This window comes from Neopsephotus bourkii, unplaced genomic scaffold (genome assembly GCF_033783945.1).
Source record: "Neopsephotus bourkii isolate Nb327-2 ecotype Australia unplaced genomic scaffold, CSIRO-AGI_Nbou_v1 NB_318, whole genome shotgun sequence".
Taxonomy (NCBI): domain Eukaryota; kingdom Metazoa; phylum Chordata; class Aves; order Psittaciformes; family Psittacidae; genus Neopsephotus; species Neopsephotus bourkii.
The window spans coordinates 8,569,365-8,593,080 of record NW_026900826.1 but is presented as its reverse complement, the minus strand read 5'-3'; the positions used below and the strand labels follow the sequence as shown (position 1 = coordinate 8,593,080).

Below are 23,716 nucleotides of genomic sequence, written 5' to 3'. Positions count from 1 at the left end.
CCCTGTGCTCCTCTACCCTTCTCCATGCATGTCCTGAACATAACATTAGACTCTGGGCTGTTTTGTGATGAGTTTTCCCTCCTCTCAGCTTCATGGGTTCTCCCAGTTCCAAGAGCTTAAAAAAAAATATCCCTTCTTGACAAGTTGGATGGGTTTTGTCAGAAGTGTCCATGGTCGCTCAGTTATTATGCTAAATGACACCGATCCAAAAATGGGAATTGAGGGAGACACTCTGAAATAGGCTGGAAAACCTCTGCTGTGGTACGGCCTGTAAGAAGACAGCTTTTTTAAGCATTTGTGTGTCTGCTAAATAATTTTTGCAGTCCCATATTTAAATGCTCTCTCTAAGAGCTAGAGTCTGCCCTGTGAGGAGTTCACTACAGCTGAAGTAGTGAAGGATATGATCAGTTTTCAGAGGGTGCTGTGACCTAGAGGCAGGTCTGATTACATCATTTGTTTTGGGTTGAGTCTCAGGAGCTTTATAAAAAGCAGTCCTAAAAGCAAGGAGAGACACAAGGGGAGAGACGAGCAGAAGCTCTTCTTCAGCAGCACCTCTGTATGCGTGCATTCTGCTACTTGCCACATACCTACAAGGGAGTTTCTTCAGACCGCAGAGGAACTTGTGAACTGTCAGAATATTATAAGTCTTTCCTTGAGATGTCAGCCAAGAGCTTCAGTGTAGTCACAGTTGCTGCTGTGCTTATTTTCTTCCTAAAGACACCAGTCTCAATGCAAGCTCCATTGAATGGTAAAGTCTTTCAGCTTTCTTTTTTATTGTTGCTTGTAACTTAGGGCAGCTACTGTATGCAGAAAACAGGCATCTACTATTACTATTTCAATAGCATGCTTAAAGTTGTATACTGTTGTAGACTGGAGTTGTTTGGAGTTGGTATCCTTGTTTCGATTTCTCATAATAGGTATTCTGATATATACAGGAAAAAGAAATTTGTCCTCTGATGTAGTTTGTGTTACAGACCTCTTGCATGCTCAGTGTGCCTTGCTTTGTGATCTTTCTGTTTCTCACAGAATGAAGCAGACTGGCCCTTCTCAGAGTAGTGGAAGCATCACACCTTTCCCTCTGCCCTCAGAGGAAAAATAATACAATCCCTGTGAAGCACCCCATATACTAGACCTCATTCTCTTATATTTAAGTTTCACAAGGTTAGCGTTCCTCGCTCTCTTTTTAAGAGCTAATGTTCATTTATTCAAGCAATTATAATCAATTTTAATCCATTCAAGCTAATTATAATCCACCTAGTTTGATTACAGGCTATAAGGGAGAATCATTGTAAAACGTTGTGTGAGAAGACTTACTCAGCATGTGTACTTATATGACAAAAATCCTGAAGGCTCAAGTGTAATCCAGAGCTGTCAGCTTCATGCAGAGCTGTGCCAAGACAAGAGTTCACTGGGGTTTTCACATGAGCTACAAGAGAGGTGTGATTCAGACTTCCAAGGAACCCTTCTTACTGTGAGCATATCTCCTCTGAAAAATGGCTACATTCTCTAGCAGAATCTCCCACCTGAAGGGCAGAGGTTCCTACACCTTGGAGCTCTCCAGAATAACAAATAAAGCTGGGTGCTTTCCAGGGGCTTTCCCTGACAACTCAAGATTCAGAAGGGAAAGATGCGTTGAAAAGATACATCTTACAATGCATGTTGAAGGGAATGCTGGAGAATCCCTATTTTAGAATTAAGAACCCCAGTACCAAGAAATGGCAAGAGCTATAGCATTTGCCTGTCCCTGACATCTTCCCAAGTCAGAAAAACAACTAACATAGATTATCACAACTAAACTAACATCACTTTCCCAGCAACCCAGTGACACTGGAAATGTATTGGTTCCCTGCAGGTTGATCGATGAAACACAGATACACTGTCTCTAGGAAATCTCTTCTGCCATGCAGAGATACGTAACTGTGTTACTCATCAGCACTCACCCTAACATGAACAAAAAGGCAGGAGAGTGGTTACAGGTACAGAGCTATTGATAGTTGTGATCCCTTTTAGATGTGAATCAGACATCTGTTGGCTCTCCTCCAAATCTGTGAGCCTGTGTGACAGTTTGCCTCATCCTCATTTCAGTATCAAGAAGAATAAGGGTAATGCAACCTTGTTCAGAGTCTGAGGATGGCAGCTCTACATGTTTATTCAGGCAAAATCAAGAAGATTCTGACATCTATTCATCTCCTGATCTGAGGTGGATGAAATAAGCATTAAATGTGCCTCAGCCCTACCTACGCTTGTTGCTGTTACTGAGCTCATCAGTAAAGTCACAATGGTAGTGAACTGCAGAGCATCAAAACGCTCTTAAGCTAAGGAAGATTTCACTTGGCAAAAGACTTGAAGCTTTCATTTATTTTTATTTCAATTGCCATAAATCCCCAAAATATTGAAAATATTTGAAATTGACTGTTTAAAGGTTGCTCTAGAATTTAAAAAAAATCATCGTTTTGACACTTTACACACATTTTAATGGGAAGTAGGACCACGAGCAAAGAGTAGCTGCTCTAGTTAAGCCACTGTGTTTTCAAACCTGGTTCAGCTGAGGATGTGGCAATTTCTAAAACCTGCTGACAGTCAGTTGCTTTCTCCATGCAAGTTTTACCTACAGAACATGCTGACCACTGGGCACAAGCACCCCAAAAACAAATCAGAGAGAAGGGGAGAGGAGAAGGAGGTTTCTCATCTTGAAATATAAGACAGTGCACAAATTCTTCTACATGAGGAACATGGGGATGTGAGCCAGGATGATTACACAGACCTCATTTTGAGAATTCCAGTGTAAAAGAACAAGACACACTGGTCCTAATGAACTGGAAATCAGAGAGCTCAGTGTCCCCAGCACCTATCACTACAAAAGAGCTAAGAGCAGATGTTTTGCACATCCCTATGAATTAATCCCAAATATTTCACATAACATTCTTTGAAGAAGAACTGTATCTGTGACCACACTCCAAAGTACCAGAAATGCAGCCAAGGATCACATACTGAGCAGACACGTGCATGTAAGGATAGATACCTGCCTGCCTGCATGCATACACACATGGGCACTCTGAGTGTTTGCAAGACCTGTAATTCAGGATTGTTTTCTAAGCAGAAATTAAATAGAATTTGCAGAGAGTAAAGATATCCATTATCCTGACAGCCAAAACTGTGCAGGTCTGTCAGGACAAGCACCTGCAATTACCCAGCAAGCTGAATGACTAGGTAGGTTTGAGGACCAGAAAAAAATAAAAGGAGCATTTAATAAGTCAAGACATTTCCAAAGACAAGCAAAGACACTGTCCCAAGTTCACTTCCTTAAACCATGGATGGGTACTGGTCATTTTAACACTCACTTCACCCCCCAGGATTCTCTGAGTTATATGGGTTCGTGGATCATACTCCCTTTCTTTGATGTACATCTATTCCTGTTTCAGCTGGCCAGTCCCAGAGCCCCTGTACAGAAATGGCTATAGCGACTGGAAGCCCACTGATGGTTTTTAAACTCCCCAACTAGGCATGAGGGGGATCATTATAGCTACACCCCATTTATATTCCTTAAGTTTCTTGACTGGAAAAATACCAGGGATGTGCCTACATACCGAGCCTGTGGCTATCCCACCAAAAAAAAACACCCAAAACCCACATCACCAGAAAGCCAACAGAAGTTTCACTCCAGCATTTAAGTAACCACAAGAAAGTCACCCCTATGGGCAGGAACACAGCGATAATTATAACTTGGGTGAGAAGTGTTCATGATCTTTGAAAGTGTCTGCGTTTTGCTCAACATTTGGGGACAGACAGTTCAAAGTATTGCAAAATTCAGTACATGGGTTTAAGTGGCAATTTGTTTCTTTGTAGACTAAGATCAATTTCAAATATTCATAGTAATATTTCCTTTGTCTTTAAACAGGGTCAAAATGGTCTTATATTGGTAAGTACAAACTAATTTGTTTGTAAGTAATGGCTTTGCTCTGTGTTTTAATGACAACATGCCAAATGTATTCTGGTGAGAACGTACTTGGTTCACTACCTTTATCCAGGTTTGGATCTGTCCCATTGTCTTGAAATCTGTTATTCAGCCATCAGGTTTCATATCTGGGTGACTGAGAGTCAGTTATAGCATTTTGAATTGCCTTACAAAGCAACAGGAACTGCAGCAGGAAAAGATTGGCTCCACAACTGCAGTAGCTCCCCAAAGGCCTCTCTATCCCCAGCAGTCACAGACTGGCAGCACATTTCAGCGTGGTTCTGCAGAGAACATACCTCTCCCTACCCAGATGGATCTTAATTTTTAAGTAGAATCAGAGTTCAGCAAATCACCTGTACTGCATTACTGGAGATTCAGCATCCTGAAAACCCCAGCACTCACAAGTAGGATAAATCATACTCAGGAAAGCAGTGCTATATTGTACAACAGTCCTTTCAGTCAGCTACTAACCCAGAAGGATCTGATGGCTGCTCAGGAAGAATTATCTAGAGATTTTCTTTCAAGTGATCAAATCATCTGGCCTGTTATTCCTCATTCAGAGTAGTGTTTTACATGCCCACAGAAATGTAGGCAGCACTGAGAATCTCAGCAAAAAATTCTTGTTCTTAAGCCTTTGGTGCTGCTCCAAGACAACACAAAGAACCTCTGAGGTTCAACTTGCTGCTAGTAACTACTCCCTTTGGCTGTGCTCCAGTTTACCTGACTTGCTTCACATAAGCAAAAGGAAAACTGTCAGCTGCCTGTCTATAGGTATTAATCTAAGTGCCAGTATGCATGCATACACTTCACATTCTCATTAGGAAAAAAGAAACCTTGACACAGTCTGAATAACAAAAGCCAGGGTTTTCCACCCTGCCAGCAGCCACCAGATGAACCTAACCCTGCTGGGTAGTAAGGAAAGCAAAACTTGCTTTACTACCATCAAAGTGAAAGTTTTGTCCTCCCTCCTAGGGTAACACTTATTTTAAATCAGTTACTTCTCCCTTTCCAGGACTTTGGGTACCAGTGTTTATTTCAGAGTATGCTATCCTCAGTGACCAACTTCATCAATTCCTGCTCTGACATAGGCTTGCTCTGTGTCCTCTGAGGGGCTGCTTCACCTTTTGTACAAACTGTATGAAGTGTATCATAGAAAGAATGTTATCTTAGTTAAAGAGCTAAAAGAGTTGTTCTGATGCCCGACAGCTCAGGAGAGCACATGTATGCAGCTTTTGGCAATGTCACTGTGTGGCTGGGAAGTGCAGGCCTGAAGAGAATTGGGAGAATTGGAGAGGTGGGCTTCAATTCTTTGGATTGTGGCTTTCTGCTTCTGTAATGTAAGAAGGCTGGAATGAAATGAAAGAGCCAGAATCACTCACTGAGAGTGGACAAGCAGCTACAATGGAGAAAACTAGCTTTACAGTCAAGTTTAAAGTAATAGTGCCAAAGGAATTACTAACATGCACACACACGTGCTACAACACAAACACAAGAATTGTTGGTACTAGATGTCAGGCTAACCGAACGTGCAAACTCTTTAGTTTTACTGTTGCCAAATATTCCAGTTCAGTGAGGTGCTGAGAACCTGTGCTAAGACCCCTCCACTTCCCCTTAGGAAATGCCAGCCTTAGCAAATACACCAGAACATGCCCAATATTTCCCATGCAGCACTTGAATGGAGTAGCAGAGACAGCTACAGCCCTTGGCAAGCCCTCTATTTCACAAGCTTCCCTCTGGACAAGCACAGGGAAGATATATACGTAGTGGCTATGAGTACACAGAATGATATAACTGAGCTCTGCCTGTGCTCTGAGCAAAATGTTCTTGCATGCAGCCATGTTACTGTGGCAGGGAGCCTGGACCCTCATCCTTCACTGCTAACTCAGCCCTGGGCTAACAGCATGTATACAGCTTTCAGCTGGCTGAGAACAGGGCAGAGCACTCTGCCTGCCTGCAAAAATACCACAGACATTTGTTCCCCACGTTACTGACCCAGAACATTTTACTACATTAGTTTAAAGAACTCGGACACTCAAGTGAGAAGCATGAGCAACATGAATATTCTTCTGCTCAAGCAAAGTCTGCTGGTAACACTGGTGTCTCATAGGCCTGTTTCCTTCTTTTTTAAAGTCAGCCAATGTATAAATCCTGGGAGCAGACACCACTGTTGTTCTTAGAGGAACATCTGTCCTGCATCACCCAGCAGTGCTAGGGCTTGTGGGGCTGGCTTCAAGCTTAGGCATGGGAAGCTAAAGGCTACGAAGGGAGGTAATCCAATGGATAGACGCAGCCATGGCTCCGAGAGTATTTTGCTCAGCTCACTGCACCTGGGCAGCAAGACTATCCAAAGAACTACCACTGCTTTATTTACAGACATCTCTTACAGAAACAGCCATGAGAGCACAGCCAGGCTCAGGGTTATTTACAGCATGACAGGGGCATGGGATCCTCAGAGCAGCAGACACCACCTGAGCTGCCTGGGTCTTTCCCTTTGTCACAGTTGTGATCACAAAAGGAAGAAATTAACTACTAAGATATTTTTGCAATGCTTCTTATGTTAATACCTTTTGAGACTTGTAGTACAGGCCAGTCTTAATACACTCACATGCTATTCTTTATTCACAGTGATCAGACAGAGTCTTTGTAAACGCAATGTGATTTCCACTGTATTTATTTGAATGTGCTGGCACAGAAAAAGGAAAATCTAGTTCACAATCAATCATTCATTTTCAACAGAGCCAGCTGAGAAATGCCTTCCAGCTGTGTGGTTTATCTACCATGGAAATCTCAATTTCACATATGCAAATCCAAGCTGCAGTGAGCTCAGCTCTTTTGAGACAGGAATTTTGTGGCACTGAAATCAGGAAGACTACATGACAAAAGGCAGAATTTCTAGGAAAACTGGTTTGTACCAAAAAAAGTTTTTTTTTTCTGTTTGGATTGGTTGTTGGGGTTTTTTTTTCAACTGAGCAGGAGTGAGAAACAAGCAAAAACTGCTGTAGTTTAGAGACCTGTGAATGGAGCAGCAGATTTATGTCAAGGAAAGGGTAACTGCTAGTAAGGGTCAAGGTACCTGAAGACTTCAGTAACTACAGCATTTTATAGAAAAGACAGAATTTTCCCCTCTCGACTGCTGATGTTGGTGTGGAAGTTCCCATACTCTGCTGCCAACTCCTAAGGGCATTCAATTCAGCAAAAGTGAGAGGTACTTCATGACATGGTTTCCACTGGCTGGGACTAGACTTCTATTTTATGCATCAGTTAAAAATTACCTATTTAATTATGAAGTCTCCAGACCTATGATATGTAGTACATATCTTCTTGCAAACTCACTATCTTAGCAGTGCACAGAAACCTCAAACCCTTTAAAATTTCTGAAGTCTTTCTATAACAAAGGCTTCTCACCAATTTTCCTGATGCTGCTGTAGCCTTGGCTTCTTGGAAAGTGTTGTATTTCTGTGTCATCGTCTTATACATCACGTTTCAACCTCAAGAAACCATAACTTTCTTGTATATCCTGATACGTATTTTCCTGGGAAATATTCTCAAGTATGTATATCCCATAGTACAGAATTCATGCTCCTCTGAATGGATCTGTTATTTGCCAAAAACATATGGAAAGGATAGAACACCATCTTCTACATTTGTTAGCTTTTAAAAAGAATTTCCATAACTTTAAGATAGTACCATGAAGATCTAAGAGGAGAGAAATTAATGTGATTGGTAGCAAAATGGAGTCCAAGATGTAAGTTAAAGCAATGTCAAGACCTGTTTACACTGAAAAGCACTGAGTCTGAGTATCCAGACTGCAAACAATGTCATGTACTCATCTATGTCTTGAATAATTTTAAAGAGCTTTAAGAAGGAAGTAAGTCTGCCGTTGAACTTAACTTGCCAGTTCTGTGACATGCACTAAGTCAGATTCACCTCCACTATCTATACCCTTGGAAACTGTTTTTCATACAAAAAAATGAGGCTCTAACAACATCTCCTGACTGATAATTTTCCTTCAGAAAAGATCTGAACTTGCTTTGCTACTGATGGCCCAATCTAACACAGATTCTGGCAGTCACAACTCATGGAAGATGTCATACTTCAAAGAAGCCACAAGAAATATTACAGGTTTGGAAAAGAAGCCTTCTAACCAAAGACTCAAGGAACTCAATCTATTTAGTTGAAGAGAAGTGAGAAACTATGTCCTCTATAAGTACTTCAATGAGAAACAAAAGTATGTTAACAGGAGGCTCTTCGATTTCTAAGAAAAGAACTAAAAGCAATCACTATCTAAATGAAGTCAAACCTAGACAAACTCACAGTGCAAAGCAAGTAATTATCCACTGGGCATTAATGAAATATCTTTTATCTGCAATGCTTAAAGGAAGAGTAGATGTTTTTTTCCCCTCAGAAGAATATGACTTCAGTGAAGCAGAAACTAATCCAGGGAGGTCCAATGGCCTGTGTTACACAGATTAGGCTGGGTGATCCCAAAAGACCTTCCTGCCTTAGGAAGAATCATGATGAATCTTCAGAGTCAAGTTGAAACACAAGTTGCAAGTATCTCTTCTTGTATTTAAATCCAAATGGTCTCAATTTAGAGCTGATGAACAGCTGCTAGCTATTAATGTGTAAGTAAATATAAGGCACAATTAAAAACCTCTTGATATTATCTATTCTTTGTAGTTCCTACCTAGGGCAGAAGACTGTGATGAAAGATTTCACCAGAGCTTGAGCAAGTTATTGCAGGTCAAATTATTGTAACACCTTCCATTTTCGCATGTTAGCTTTTCACTGCGTGTTATTCAGTGTTGCTAGATGTTCAGCTTGTATGGTAAGGAAAAGCCCATTCTGGTCTAGTTTTCTGTGCAGTGAAAAAGATGGAAACTTTCTTCTGTCAACATCAAGTCACTTCTTTCAGCAGTGCTCTTTTAAAGGCTGGCATTGCTGCATATGCCTGTTACTTCCATGGGGAAAAGTAATTCATGTCAGTAAATAATACAAATACTGCCACAGATCCAAACTCTACTTGTCATGCTTGTGCCTAAACAATTCAGAAAAGGCTGCTTTTCCAAATTCTGGGTGAAGGCTGAAACAGGGGAGGTTTTACATTAATTGCATGGTTAAGGCTTGACAAATGTGTCTTTTTGTTAATTTATACAGGTCCTGATGGAGAGAAGGCCTGGCCAAAGAAATACCCATTTTGTGGAGGAATATTCCAGTCACCAATAGATTTTCACAAAGATATTCTCCAGTATGATTCTAATCTCTTACCTTTAGAATTCATAGGCTATAATGTGTCCTCCACTGACCAGTTTACATTGATCAATAATGGTCATTCAGGTAAGGAAGCTCAATGACAGCATGGGATTGTGAAGGAAAGAGAGAAAAAGAGTTGCTGAAGCTTGTGATTTTTTTTATTTCATGGGTGAACTACTTTGCTTATGAGATGAAATTAAGCTGTAATGATGAAGGCTTTACATCAGCATACCTACATCTACAGAGCATTTTTTCTTCCTTCCTGAAACATTTGAAGACATAGAAATAAGAACAGTTATAAGACCCTCCTTCTTTGTACCCTCCTCTACTGCATAAGCATCAAAAGAACCTGTGTTATAAAATGGCCTCTACCTCTGCTCTTCTCTGGCACACTTGGTTGAAAGATACAACACACAAACATTGCTTTTTTTCTCACTCCTTCAGTGGGGTAAACCTGCTCTGTACACCACCATAAACCCATTCTTCAGTATGGGCCAACCTCTTAGGGCACAGTTACTGGTTTTCCTCTTGATCAATTTCTCCATCAAAACTAGGTTGCTCTAGACTAGGAATGGCTGGAACACCCTTTCCTTGTGAACCTTCTTTTCCTAAGAGCTTTTCTCAGTCCTGAGTAAAAGACTGGACTGTCACAGCTGAATGCATTAGGCTGATGTGACAGGCAATAGGCAGAGAAGGAAACATTCTCCTTGTGGACTTTAGCTGTGCCAGATAACAACTGGAGACAAAAGAATACTGAGAGGCTGTCCCTCACAGTCACACAGGTATAAGCATATTCCTCATACAGGCCTCTCATAAATCACTAACACTGTTAGATCTTCCCCCTAAGAAGTTCAACAGTTTCCTAATGTAAGCCAAAACTAAAATACATCACCCCCCTCAGTAAAAAGGGGAATTTACTTCTAAGGTCAATGCCCTAGAAAGCAGGGGACATGTGACCCATGCTAGTAACCTCACTCAGATACAAACCTGAATTGCTCTGAGTGATGAAAAATTAGCCTCTAAGTGATCATTGCCACATCTGCTGCTATATTCTCTTATGGCTAGAGAATAAATCAGTAAGGATACTTAGTACTGTGGTGATACCACATTCAATTCCTAGTTTTAAGAAAACAGAAAAAGGGTATAAATTCTCCTGAGTTACCTAGAAAGGGTTAAAGACAATTTGAAGTGTTTATCTCCTACCACAGACTGAGATGGATATGAGTGAAGAATCTGCTTTGTTCATATTCCATATGTAATATACTTAGACAAACATACATTTGCCCTGTGCTTGAAAGCTGTGGTATCATTTGCTTCCATTTGGTTTTGGTCTGCTTACAGTGAAAATGTACCTGTTGCCTACTATGTACATCAGAAACCTCCCGTTTGAATATACAGCATCTCAACTTCACCTCCACTGGGGAAACAGAAACAAGTCAGAAGGCTCAGAGCACACAGTCAGTGGGAAGCACTTTGCAGCAGAGGTAAGCCAGGCTCAGATCAGGGACAGAAACAAAGGCAGCTGGGCAGGTCCCACTGTCCCAAAGTGGGAACTGTAACTTGGGCATATGACTGTAAAAGCCATATACATGTAATCCAAGTATTTATGACCTGGGTATATACTAAGAAACACATTTTGCATTGCAAAAAAGGATGGACCCTGACATACTTTCCTGAATATGCCAAAAGTCAGGGAGTTAGAATTCAGGTTCTGAACTCAGGGCCAGCACTGGGTCACTTGAGTAATTTCAAGCAAATTGCTAGACACTCAACACCTTGGCTCTTCTCTGTAAACCGTGTGTACCTTTTAGCTGCATGACATTGCTTTTGCTTTTACTCACCTTCTTCTATTCAGTGAAGAACCATTTGTTCTTTACAATCCTAAATTATGGATTTGTGAAGAGATTTTGAAAAGCCATACCCATCAGGTATTTACCCCAAAATTATTAAAAGAGAAATCAGAATAATTTCATAGAATCATAGAATAGTTTGGGTCAGAAAGGACCTTAAGATCATCAAGTTCCAACCCCCCTGCCATGGGCAGGGACACGTCACACTAAACCATGCCACCCAAGGCTCTGTCCAACCTGGCTTTGAACACTGCCATGGTGGACCATACACAACTTCCCTGGGCAACCCATTTCAGTGCCTCACCACCCTTACAGTAAAGAACTTGCTCCTTATATCCAATCTAAACTTCCCCTGTTTAAGTTTTAACCCGTTACCCCTTGTCCTATCACTACAGTCCCTAATGAAGAGTCCCTCCCCAGCATCCCTATAGGCCCCCTTCAGATACTGGAGCTGCTCTGAGGTCTCCATGCAGCCTTCTCTTCTCCAGGCTGAACAGTCCCAACTTTCTCAGCCGATCTTCATATGGGAGGTGCTCCAGTCCCCTGATCATCCTCGTGGCCCTCCTCTGGACTTGTTCCCACAGTTCCATGTCCTTTTTATGTTGAGGACATCAGAACTGCACACAATACTCCAAGTGAATAATTTGCTTATTTGGAATAATCCATTTCTTCTCTAGTTACATTTAACCCCAGGTTTTGCATTCTAAACACTGGAGAAGCCCAAGAGTGCCAAGCTGTTACTTGTTCGGAAGAATTCCCTAGTACTGCAGTCAAGATGCCTTGAAACTGAAGTGACTGATCCTCTTTCTCCCCCTGCCCAGTATGTAGAGGAGGGGGGGTGTAACTCAGCTGCAGCAGGGCTGGGAGTGGGAGTTCCAGAACCTTCTGCCTTTCTCTAAAAAGATCTTACCATGACACCCAGAAAGTAGTGAAGGATCACATTCTATTGTCTTAGCCTGAGATGGCTGCACTGGTCCTTTTTAGCTGTGAAACAGAAATGTGAGCGTGCCCCAGATGTCACCATAACATACTATCTTCTTACTTGTAGCTGCATATTGTACATTATAACTCTGAGAAATATCCAGATGTAACAGCAGCGATGGACAAAGCAGATGGACTGGCAGTTTTGGCTGTTCTTTTTGAGGTAGGATCAGGACCTTTTTTTATTTGGCTTAGAATATACTTTCCATCATTAAACCATCAGAGAGACCTCTAATGTACGAATTTCCTAGATTATTTAACAGTGCTGTGGCTAAATCAAGCCTCTTCCTTTTCCCTTTCAGAAAAGGGCCAGATTCCAGCAGCACATACATAAACAGGAATAAATTTTAAGAAAAGAGGGATTCTGAATATTTCCTCATGTTTTTCAGTACCTTATCTTCAGCTATGTTACATCAATCTTTGCATTTACTTACAAATTAAGGATTAGTAGAGTCTGTCAAACAACAGTGGATTTCAATTACTGAAAAGTTGCCTATTGTAGGACAAAGCAGTTTTAAGACAGCAGACACAGGCAGACACAACCCAGGCTTTGGCCACTATATGTAATTAGGATTTGACCACAGTCTTCAGGTTGCAAACTTCCCAGATTCTTTGAATCACATATTACAGTAAACAAGAACATTCAGTGCCCTTTTTAAGATCATGGAAGGACAGCTTTCTAAAATTCTCCACTAAAGCCCCACATAAAGGCAATTAAAGAGATTAATGATCTGAAAGAAAAACTTTTAGAAGCTTGTATATATATATAATTCTCCTTTTTCTTGAGGATTAAAACTTCTCAATAAGATAACTAAGAACTAAGATTACATATTTTCATGAAAACCATGAAAGTGTCCAGTTAGCAGACAAAGCCTTAATTCTCCAATTCTTACTATTATCCAAGCTCACTTCCTAGCAGCTCTAAGACTTTGGCCTATTTTCTGTTAAATTTCAGCTCATTTGGAAGTTGCAGCTGTGAAAAGTGTCAGAGTATTGTGTATTATGCTAGGGAATAATACTGGGATTCTGCTTATAGCTAAGTAATAGTGTTTAAAAATCAAATAGGGGAACAATGGAGATTAGATCTTTGAAAAGCTTTCAGACAGCTGGTGGCCATTACAGTTGATCTAAGGACACCAGTATACTATGTCATCAGAGGAACTGCTAAGCACCAGCTCTAAAGGATTAATAAAAAAAGGCATTGATTATTAGACTGAAAAGCTGCTGGTAGCAGTTGAAAAGCATGGTCTTGTTTGGTAGTTGAGTTACAGCCCTTGCCAGTGGCTCTGCAATAACCAACAGTGTCATTCTTTATCTTACTGAACTATGAGGAGCAGCAGACTAAAAAATGTTTGTGGGTGGAAAAATGTGGCTTTGACTAGAAACCACTAGATGATCCAAGAAATCTGTCAGTTGAGAACTTATGCCTGCAGTGTTCTCAGAGAAACTGGTTTCTCCTCATTTGCATTGCATGCTGAACAGGCAAGGGCAATAGGGCCTTTCAAGCACACACAAGAGGTCTACAGTGCACCTAAGATAGTATTATAACAAAGAAGCTCTAATAGCTCTCTGGAGTAAGAGCATTATTGGGGTTCTGAGGGTAGTGTTAATGTTTCGCATAAGAAAAGTACTTATGCCATTCTAGTTTATGAGTACCTGGATAGTTGAGACACCTGCCTTATGATAGAGGCCGTCAAATACTACTGCCTGCTGTGTGCAGAACCAGACTCATATTCAGCCTGCAGTGATTTGCACAGCTGTTAATAATCTGTTCATTACAGATTGGGCCCTTCAACCCATCCTATGAAAAGATCTTCAGGCACTTCTGGAATGTGAAATACAAGGGTGAGTGGCTAATAGCCTGCAATGGATTTAGAATGGCCAAGAGTATCAGATGTCACCCTGAGAGGAATTGAACTACCTGACGAAGCAGCCCAGAAATCGAAATTCCAGGCCAATCTCTCACAAACTGTGAAAGACTTAAAAACACAGTGCATTTCTGTGAAGAGTGTAGGGCTAACACACATCATGTGTTTCTGACTGGGTCTTATTTCTTGCACATCGTGTTATTTGGTTAAAATGGCCACTCTTCATCTTACAGAATTCTGATTTGGAATCTAAGACATGATGTGTACAGAGGAAACCTAGAAAGCTGTATTCCTGATTAAACTGGGATCATCTCTGTTAAAATGTATTTTTCTTTTCCTACTGATATGACTGAAAGCATCGTACTTATTGAAAAGCAAATTCACTTCACTGGTGCGCTACCTGTGTAGTAACAATGCAGCATTTAACATGAATCCCCTATTTTAGATCAGATGGTCCAAGTCCCTGGTTTCAATATCCGAGAACTGCTTCCTGACAGACTGGATGAGTACTATCGCTATGAAGGATCCCTGACAACTCCTCCCTGCTACCCTAGCGTTCTCTGGACAGTTTTCCGACACCCCGTTAAAATTTCACATGAGCAGGCAAGTTTAAACCCAGCACATGTTCTCCTGAGTGGTGTCTGCCCAACAACAGTCAACACACATTCCCATTTCCTGGATTTCTCTTACATTCCTGTAAAACTGAAATATGATCATTCCCCTCCTCCTTGGCAGAGCATGAGACTCACAAATCCTTTAAGTGAGAAGAGTAGCACAGAACTGACACAAATCACTACCCTGTTCTGTTTGCAGTTAGCAGTTTTCAGTTGACCAGAATAAAGGACAGACAACTGCATACAGTATACTGTAGTATAGTATATCAGCTTGAAAAAAATCACAGTCAAGTGAGATTAATTTCTGTTTTCACCATGTCCTTATTCCCCGTCACACATTCCATAAGTCACTTACAGCTTTTTATCCAGGTTTCAAGTCTGAACCCTATTCCCATGGTATTTCAGTGCTACTTTGATCTTGACTGACATAGGCATGACTGATTGGCTAGATGTTAAGTTTCTCAAAGGCATGTGATAAGTCATTTGTCAATTCTGAATCTCCTAGCTTTTCTCCAACTTACCTTTCTGTGCTCTCCCGATTAACTTCTTTTGTTCTTACGTGGCCACTTCCATAGACTATAAATTGCCAATCATTATCGTCTGATTCCCCTCATTATAAACAAAGGAAGAACATGTTATGATTAAAATTTCTGGTTAAATTACTGTATGCTCCTTGTTATGAAAGTCCATTCTAACTATGTCCACTTGTCATGGCTTAAGCCCAGCCGGTAACTCAGAACCACACAGCCGCTCACTCACTCCCCCCATTTCTTCCTGCACCCCGCTCCTGGATGGATGGGGAGGAGAATCAAAAGAATGTAACTCCCACTAGTTAAGATAAGAGCAGTCCAGTAACTAAGGTATAACACTAACCACTACTGCTACCACCAATAATAATAATGATAAGGGAAATAACAAGGGAAGAGAATATAACCGCTCACCACGGGCCAACCAATACCACCAGCCTGACACAAGCAGCAATCTAGCCCTCCTGGGTAACTCCCTGCAGTTTATATACTGGCCATGACATGCTGTGGTATGGAATACCTCTGGCTTCTTTGGGTCAGGTGTCCTGTCTCTGCTTCCTCCCAGCTTCCCCTCTTCCTTGGCAGAGCATGAGACTCACAAAGTCCTTGGTCAGACTAAAAGTTACTGAGCAACAACTGAAAACATCGGTGTTATCAGCACTGTTCCCAGGCTGAAAGTCAAAAACACAGCGCTGCATCAGCTACTAAGAAAGAGAAAAATGACTGCTGCTGCTGAACTCAGGACACCACTCTGTCAGGTCATGTCTTTACCAAAGTAGAGAATTCCTTCATAAAGTAGCTTCTAGGACTGCTAAGGAGTTAGACTGTGCTAGGGAGAACATTGTTGCATGTTTCCCCACCATGCAGTTTTCCTGGCAGATAATTACTAAGCAGGATTACCAGGATGTAAACAAAATACAGGTATGAGTTTGGAGATACCACACTGTTTACATATCGTTCTGTATTTGGCCTCACAGCCCACACATGGCTTAAGTATTACTTATTGTACCCTCTTCCCTTTGATTACCCCTTTGATTTCAAACATACACTCTCAGTGATCGTACATTAGCATTGCTTTTTCTGTATTCTGGGAGCTGAACAGGGTGTTTCTCTTTTTAGTTACTGGCATTGGAAACAGCCATGTACTGCACAGAAAGTGATGACCCAGAACCCCTGGAAATGGTCGATAACTTCCGGAAAGTTCAGGAATTCCACGAAAGACTGGTGTTTATCTCATTCCGTGAAGGTGAGTTGTATGAATGCTTTTGTGAAAAGAAACAGTGCACAGTGGTTTGTGTAAACCTGAAACACTGAAGTGGCAGTCCTGTTGCGCCATATCAGTACAAAATCACAGCAATCTTATTTCCCCACAGTTCACTTGGTTGGCTTTTCTTCTCTTACTGCAATGTTGCATGGCCAACTGTACAAGAATTAGGTATTCAGAGTATATAAGAAGGTTTTTTTCCACAATGGTATCAGGCAAGCCCTGCAACCCTTCTGATCAAAGGTGAGGAGATAAAAGACCAAAGACGTGTTTGGCCTTGTCATGCTTAGCAGAAATATCTGCTGTCACCCCAAACACTAAACAGTTCTCCGTTCAGTGAGACTGAACTTCACTGAGCTGTTTCAGTCAGTGTACCTGCTTGAGCTGACCTTGTCTCACCAGTGACATTTGCTGGTTCTCAGCAACTTCAGGATTGTTTTTATGCAGATTCAAAGCGAATCACAACTTTGCCTTTCAGGGAGACTATGTTTTGGGGAAATTACACAGAATCAGAAGAGGCCAGTGAGGAATTAAAACTTGACAAATTAAAACAATTCATAACACTGGATTGTATGTTCTAGTGTTACATATGCAAAAAGATTTGCCATCTTACAAGGAAAACTGATTTAAAGGCTTAATTATGCAGTGTGACACAATGACAATGCATAGGGGTTTTTCTGGGGGGCGGGGTGTGTGCACAAAATCCTGCATCTGTAGCGAGAAGCTCAGCTGTGCTCCACAGTAAGGCATCTGAGCATATTGTATGTGCCAAATGTATTGTTCCAATTTCTGTGTTGCCTTGCAAACGAATACTCTTAAGCAGTTGTGAAGCTGGCACATACTCTAAAGCACATGGATTTAGGCAAGCCACTAGGCTATTTGAAACACAGAATAAAAGATTTTTAAGAGAAAAAGCATACTTTATAAAAATGATTGGCCAAGCAGTAAACTTTCAAATTAATACAATGTGTTAGCACATCAGTTCAACTTTGCCTGCTAGGTTCTTCACTGTTTAGATGAAAGAACAGAAAACACAGACAGTCCCTTTCATAATACATCTTTTCTAATACAAAGCTATAAAGGAGAAAAGTGAAAATTAGAGATCAGCCAAAACAAATATCCCAGACAAACCATTTCTCTGAAATCGGAGATGATTTACATCTGTCACCAAAAGTTGCCTGGTTTCTTTGCCTGATTAGCTGCAACAGAACTCCCAAGGAGAGCGGTGTGGAGCTTCAGAAGCATTGGGCCGTTATTTGAAGCAACTCTGAAGCAAATTAGAGATAAAACCCAGAGACAATTTCATTCTGTGGCTGGGGCCATTTCAATTCTCATGGAAACATTTTTTAATCTTTCTGAAGATTCCCATAAGAGGAACATAATTTTACCATGAAGTTTATTTTGAGTGCCTTCTCTGGAATTACTGCACATCAGTAGGTATGATGATGCTACTGCCCTTGATACTTAAGCATGCTTCCCTCACTGAGCTGTAATGTTTTAGATCTTCATTTCTCTGTCTTTTTACTGGAGTGAAAAATAGTTAACAGTTCAGAGCTGACTGACTATGTGGCTTGAACCACAAGCCATGAATTCCCATTCTCCAGCTCTGCATTAAATCTCTGTATAATCTCTGTATATTCCATTACCTGCAGAGCTCCAGTGACAAAGGCTACACCCCATTAACTGCTGCATCTCCTGACTTTCGTTTTACAAACCATTCTATCTGCAGTCAACATGGTGGGTCCTCAGGAGAAGCATTACGGACCAGATGTATAAAGAGCAGGCTACGGTGCTGCTAAAGGCAATGTACAGTTACATTGCCTTTGGGGGATCCAATTCAGGGATCCAAATTCAGGGATACAAAATACCTCAGTTTCTCACTTCTGTACACTCAGCAGAAAGCTAGTCAATAGAAAAGCTACTATTTTAACTTGCAGTACAGGAGCAGGAGCAATGATTTAAGAATTTAAGAAGACATGGGATACTTCCCAGTTTTGAGGTGCAGAGAAACAGCATAATCATAGAATAGTCTGGGCTGGAAGGGACCTTAAAGCTCATCTAGTTCCAAGCCCCTGCCATAGGTAGGGATACCTTCCACTAGACCACATGTTTAACATAAGATTCAGAAGCTGAGGATGTTACACCTTACGAGTGAAGTCCTCACTGTATGACTTCATTTTTACTGAGCATCTTGAAAAGTGCTCAGGTTCTCAAGGACCCTCCTGTCTGTACAGAGTTTGTAAACATAGGCCTAGAAAACCAACTTTCCCCCAAAATTGCTGAGCAGTTTTCATCTGTCATCCTCATTCTGGAAGCTAAGAATGAGTTAATTCCAGATACCTCAAAAAAAGGGCCCCAAGCCTGTTGAGACTCCAGTGCTCTGTAAGTATCCACACTAGATCTTTTAAGTCAAGCAGCTGAAGCATTTTTCTGCTTTCATTGTAATTTCTCCATTTACTTCTTGCCTATTTGCTGCCAAAGGTATCTTACCATCTTTCCCATTCCTAACAGCAGATAGCTAAATATTTAAGTCTAAACTAGTTTAGTTTAGTTATATCTGTCTCCTATTTAAAGCTACCATTTCTGCTCTTGAATTACTGCTGAGAGAAGTTACTCTCATCAGCCACCTCTTTTCTCATTTTAATTTGTTTAATGTTTGGAGCCCAGAAAACTATTTGTTTGTATTACGCTGGTAACAAGAGAAAACCTTGTTTCTTGACTGTAATACGACTGCATTAGACAGAAGTTAATTCTCTGACTATAACATCACACTTGGGATTTTGCTGGTCCTGTTTCTTGATTTCTCATTGTATACTATATAATGCCACAGTTTTACTTTTCTATTCTATCTTCATGCCTCTTACCAAGTCCCAAGTCTGCCACTTGCAGAGAATAATGGTTATAGAACAATGCCTCAATTTAATGTCATTTTAAAATGAGAACTACACTAGTAGTTCTCTTGTTGCTGATTCTAACCAAAATACATAAGAAAATTGCAAGTTTACCAAATCATCAACAACGCTTAATAGTTCCATGACAAACTGCTATTAGTTGCAGAAAAGGTATTCTGGGTAAAGAGTGAAAAAGGTGAAGAACCAGAGCATGCCAGTCCTTCAGCTTTTGTGAACTGGACAACTAGAAATACCTCTCTCCCCCATGGCATTCTTATATGACCAGGAATAGGGTTAAAACTTTTCCCTCAAGCCCCCCCATCTCAAACACTGGCTGCCACCTAGACAATTAGTTGGGTCCAGAACAGCAATTTTTGTAACTCCCTTCAAATCTCTGCTCAAGTTAGATTATGTACAATGATTGTAAACAGCGGAACTGGGATTTGTAATATGGCTGCTAAGTTTCTGAGACTACAAGGCTTCCTCCGTAGGGTCCTTCTTAAATCCATGTGCAAACAATCCAGCATGGCAATGATGCTACAGAAACACGGAAGTAACAGAAGTTCTGGGGTGAGCAGCTCCCTCATGTTTAAGACCAGTTCACCATGAAATCCCAGAGACCGAACTTATGCTTTTTTAGCCTCCCAATTTATCAAGAATCAATACCTGGTGGACTTGGCAAGGGTCTGTTGCTGATTGCTAACAGCACCTATGAGCCAGTGATTTTTCTGGTCAATCAGAAGTGAGAAATGCCATTTTCCATCTGTTTCTTAAGCTGACCTTTCCGCACCTGACTACTCTCTCTCTGTAAATCACACTCAATATTTAAAAGGTAGAGAGTTAGAATCCATGATCCCAGTAACTGAAAATCAGATACTGTGCTTTTCATCCATGAATCTCTAAACACTTCACAGAAATAGTATCAGCATTATTATTTCCATCTATGGCAGAAAATTTGACCCAGATGTGACTTTCTCAAAACTGGTGCTGTCAACCAGCACCAAACCCAAGAATACACTTTGGCTCTCCCTCTGCTAAGCCACATCATTTGGCTCCCATGCAGAGGTGACACCAGCTACAAAGACATTTTCAACATATCTTTAAAGCTGGCATGCCTTACCAGAGTTGTATTATCTGGGTTATTGCCCATCCTGCTGTTCTCACCCAAGAACTGGCCTCTACAGATACAAAAGGCATTGCTCAGTGCTACTTTACTAGAAGCCTCATTCAATCTAAGTACATTTAATTACAAAAGCTCATTGACTCTGTCAGTGAACCATAGAAAAATGTTCTACCCACTTCAAAAAACATATTCATCACCCCTGTAATCTCACATTCCACCAGCCAGGGTCACAAAGGCTCCCTCACAGGTGCAGCCCCTCACCCCAAGGGAAAAACAAACCAAAACAAGAACAAAAATGAGAAAACTAAGGGTCCTGTCAAAGCACAATTAAAGTGCACCTGGTTGCTGCTGGAAATGCACAGGCTGATGCAACCACAGGCAGGAACAGAGCAGAAGGAGAGGCCATACCTAATATCATGGTTTGGACCATGCAACCAGACATTTGTGAATGAAATCCTGTCGTGCACATGCTAGGCCCCTGATAAAGCAAGTTCTCAGCGCAACTTTTGTGCCTTTTTAGTTTTAAGACCGAGAGCTGCCATCTTCACCTGAGCACAGATGCCACGAGATGGGGCCACTGAGCTGTGCTGTGCGTCAAAAACGCAACCCAAGGGTTCGGACATCCACACTTTGATGCCGATTAAAATCTAAATTCATGCTCACTGTTAACAAGTACCACATTTCGAAATGTCTCTAATCTTAACGGATTACTCAGCAAAACTTACATGTGCTTATAATGTCTCTTGCCTGTCAGCAGTCTATTCCAATAAAATCAGCTTCACATGTGTGCAGCTGAAATTTATTAGGATGCTCAAACCTTCCACTGCCCACAAGTTAAATGGGAACTGGTGTCTCGTTTTGATTACAGCACCATGCTGAAATACTATCTAACTACACTTTACAAGAAGGTCTTCTCATCAGAAAGAAATGCCCCCTACCCTTCCTCTTCAAACTAAAAGCTTTTTTCTACAATTATCTATTTGGTGGTTTATTTTGTTGCCCATTTGACCTGCCTTTACTATTAAAAAAACCTACCCTTTTTTAAAACACAGTTTTTCTTCACCTGTATGGTTTGCAAGTTTCTGCTATGCAGTTGTACTTAAAATTAATAAAGCATCTAATGTGTAAAATAAGGTTAAACTCCAGGTATTACATTTCTGTTTCCTCAACAGCTGATTTAGTAAGAGGAAATATTTACATGGTATACATGAAACCTCTCAGCTTCACTCTGAAAAGGTCCTGATGTTGCTTAGAAAAAAAACAGGCATTTGATAAAATATACAAACAGTGGGTGAAGGAATTATGAAAAGGCAGTTAAGAAAAGAGTGCTCACCTTCAGGACCTTCGGGAAGGCCAAAATCAGTATTGCCAAAAATATATATCAAAGACAGCATTACTGTGATAAAGCTTAACATGTCAAGGCAAACATGAGATCACTCAGTTCTTCGTGCTAATAGCTGAATTCATTCTTACCTTCTTAGATGCCTTCAAGCAATGTTCTCAATAGCAAAGCATATCACTCTTCAGCTGTCCACATTCAACAGTGTTCTTCTGCCTTGAAAAAAAAAAAAGGCATCAAATTTAACATTCTCTGTGCCTCGGATTTAGTTCTTCAGTTTTGCTTATGCTCTCGTCTACATGAGAGCATTGAAATCCACAGAGTTTCTGATTCGCTATGCCTGTGCCTGCATGCTGGCTTTGTGCCTTTGGTGGGTATCTAAATTCACAGCATTGTGAACTGTGGATACAGCTGTGGGCTCAGGACTTTCCAATATGCATCTATGCAAAGTTATCCATTCCGTAACTGCAAAGTGGTATGAGCAGGCTGCAGGGAAGTTGCAGATGCAGAATGCAAATGTTATGACAGATCAGAAACTAACCTCACAAGTGAATAAAGTTAACAGGTTTGTATGCTTTCCCTCCTTTCCTAGGTTTTGTTGTTTCTGTTATGGTAGCCTGCGTTCTGGGAGTGCTCATCATTCTTGCAGTAGCCTTCTGCCTACTGAAGAGGAAAAGGTAAGATGTCTGGCTGTCACATCACAGGAACAGAATCAAACCAAATTTTGTTTCTTACACAAAGAAGTGTGTTCAAAACCTTGCAAATTTTTTATAGTGGTTGATGTTTTATAAGATACGATCCCTTCCTAAGAGCTTTGATTTGTTTTTTATTTCTCCTGTATCATATATTCCAGAGCAACTCTATTTGATTGCTATCAAAATATTTTTATATGGCTAAAAGGCCTCTACTTGCTGCAACCTTCATTGCCACAGTGGCCACCATTCTGCCATTGTAGGAGCAGTAGTGTTTTGTGAAAAGCAACCATATTAAGGCCTTTTTTCCACAAAATAATAATTACTGGAACAGTGCTTATGTAAACCCTTAAAGATACAAGGTCAGGAAACAGGGAATTGTATGTGAGTACTGGGGAGAACACAAAATGACTTTCCAGTCTAGGTACTGACTGTTCCCACAAGTTAGGAAATGAGACTCCCCTTCCAGACAGAGCAGAACAAGCATGCTGAGTCGGTAACAAACTTACCCCGTTCTTCTGTTTCTCAATTGCCATTTGTTATTTTTCTTGTTCTTTTTGCTAGCACGGCTGCTCCTAATTGCTTTTTGAATCCTTTCTTCCTAGAACAGTAAGCAAAACAAGAGGGGAATGGAGTTTTAGGAAAAAAACACCTCTCCCAAAGGTCACATCATTTAAGGGGAAGAAATCTGTACTGACAAGAGATCATTTAGCAGAGTGCCACCAAAGCCAAACTCTGGGGAAAAAGACTAAGATTACAAACATTCCTACAGCCTGATCCCTTTGTGATCAGCATTGACTCTGCCTCACAGAATGCATTCTTCTGAAATATTTGTAATAACAAGTTACATTTGCACCAGTACAGAAGAAAAAAATCTCATGCGTGTATGATGGGCCATTTTAAGTAACTAATGGTGCTTTTCCTTCACTGGAATTACAAGTATTGAATATATTTGTTTTATTTTAGCTGCAAAAAGGAAGGCAAATGCAACAGAGGAGTCATCTACAAACCAGGCACACACAAGGAGGAAGAAGATATCTCCAAACTTTGATGCCCTACTCTGTCCCAGAAGACCCTTTTCATTCATAGCACTGATTTACTTTGTGCTGTTGGAACATCTCTCTTGTTCTTGGCTAATGACAGGCCCCTAGAGTGTTCTAAAAATGTACCAGCCACAAGTTTTCTGTATCCCTTGTGCTCTTGTTTTCCAGGGAGATAGGATCAGTGAATACTCCTGAGCTGAATTCCTCACAACATGCTTACTGAGTCCTGGTCTTTTAACTGATTCCACAGTTAATCTTAAACTCCAATGTTATGGTTTGCTTAGCACAGATTTTTTCACAGGTGTTCAAATCTGAA

At 40.8% G+C, this 23,716-nt stretch overlaps 2 protein-coding genes across 3 annotated transcripts in view; one reads left to right on the top strand and one right to left on the bottom strand.

The window, feature by feature from the left end:
* The window catches only part of USP3 (ubiquitin specific peptidase 3), an 82,302-nt gene extending 59,362 nt beyond the window's left edge, over window positions 1–22,940 (bottom strand). The window contains exons 1-2 of one of the 2 annotated variants that reach the window (XM_061347646.1): window positions 22,867–22,940; window positions 21,800–21,881 (exon numbers count right to left, since the gene is read on the bottom strand). The gene's annotated coding sequence lies outside the window, so the exon portion shown is untranslated. Of the gene's footprint in view, window positions 1–21,799; window positions 21,882–22,862 lie in introns of both variants that reach the window. The other variant, XM_061347647.1, reaches the window with a different exon arrangement.
* CA12 (carbonic anhydrase 12) lies at window positions 236–23,612 on the top strand. The gene is made up of 10 exons (XM_061347673.1): window positions 236–748; window positions 3,899–3,919; window positions 9,113–9,292; window positions 10,550–10,692; window positions 12,107–12,202; window positions 13,821–13,884; window positions 14,353–14,510; window positions 16,168–16,294; window positions 22,258–22,342; window positions 23,324–23,612. Exons 1-10 carry the CDS (start codon window positions 559–561, stop codon window positions 23,406–23,408), a joined length of 1,149 nt encoding a protein of 382 aa, XP_061203657.1. The 5' UTR covers window positions 236–558; the 3' UTR covers window positions 23,409–23,612.
* Window positions 23,613–23,716: the final 104 nt, after the last annotated feature.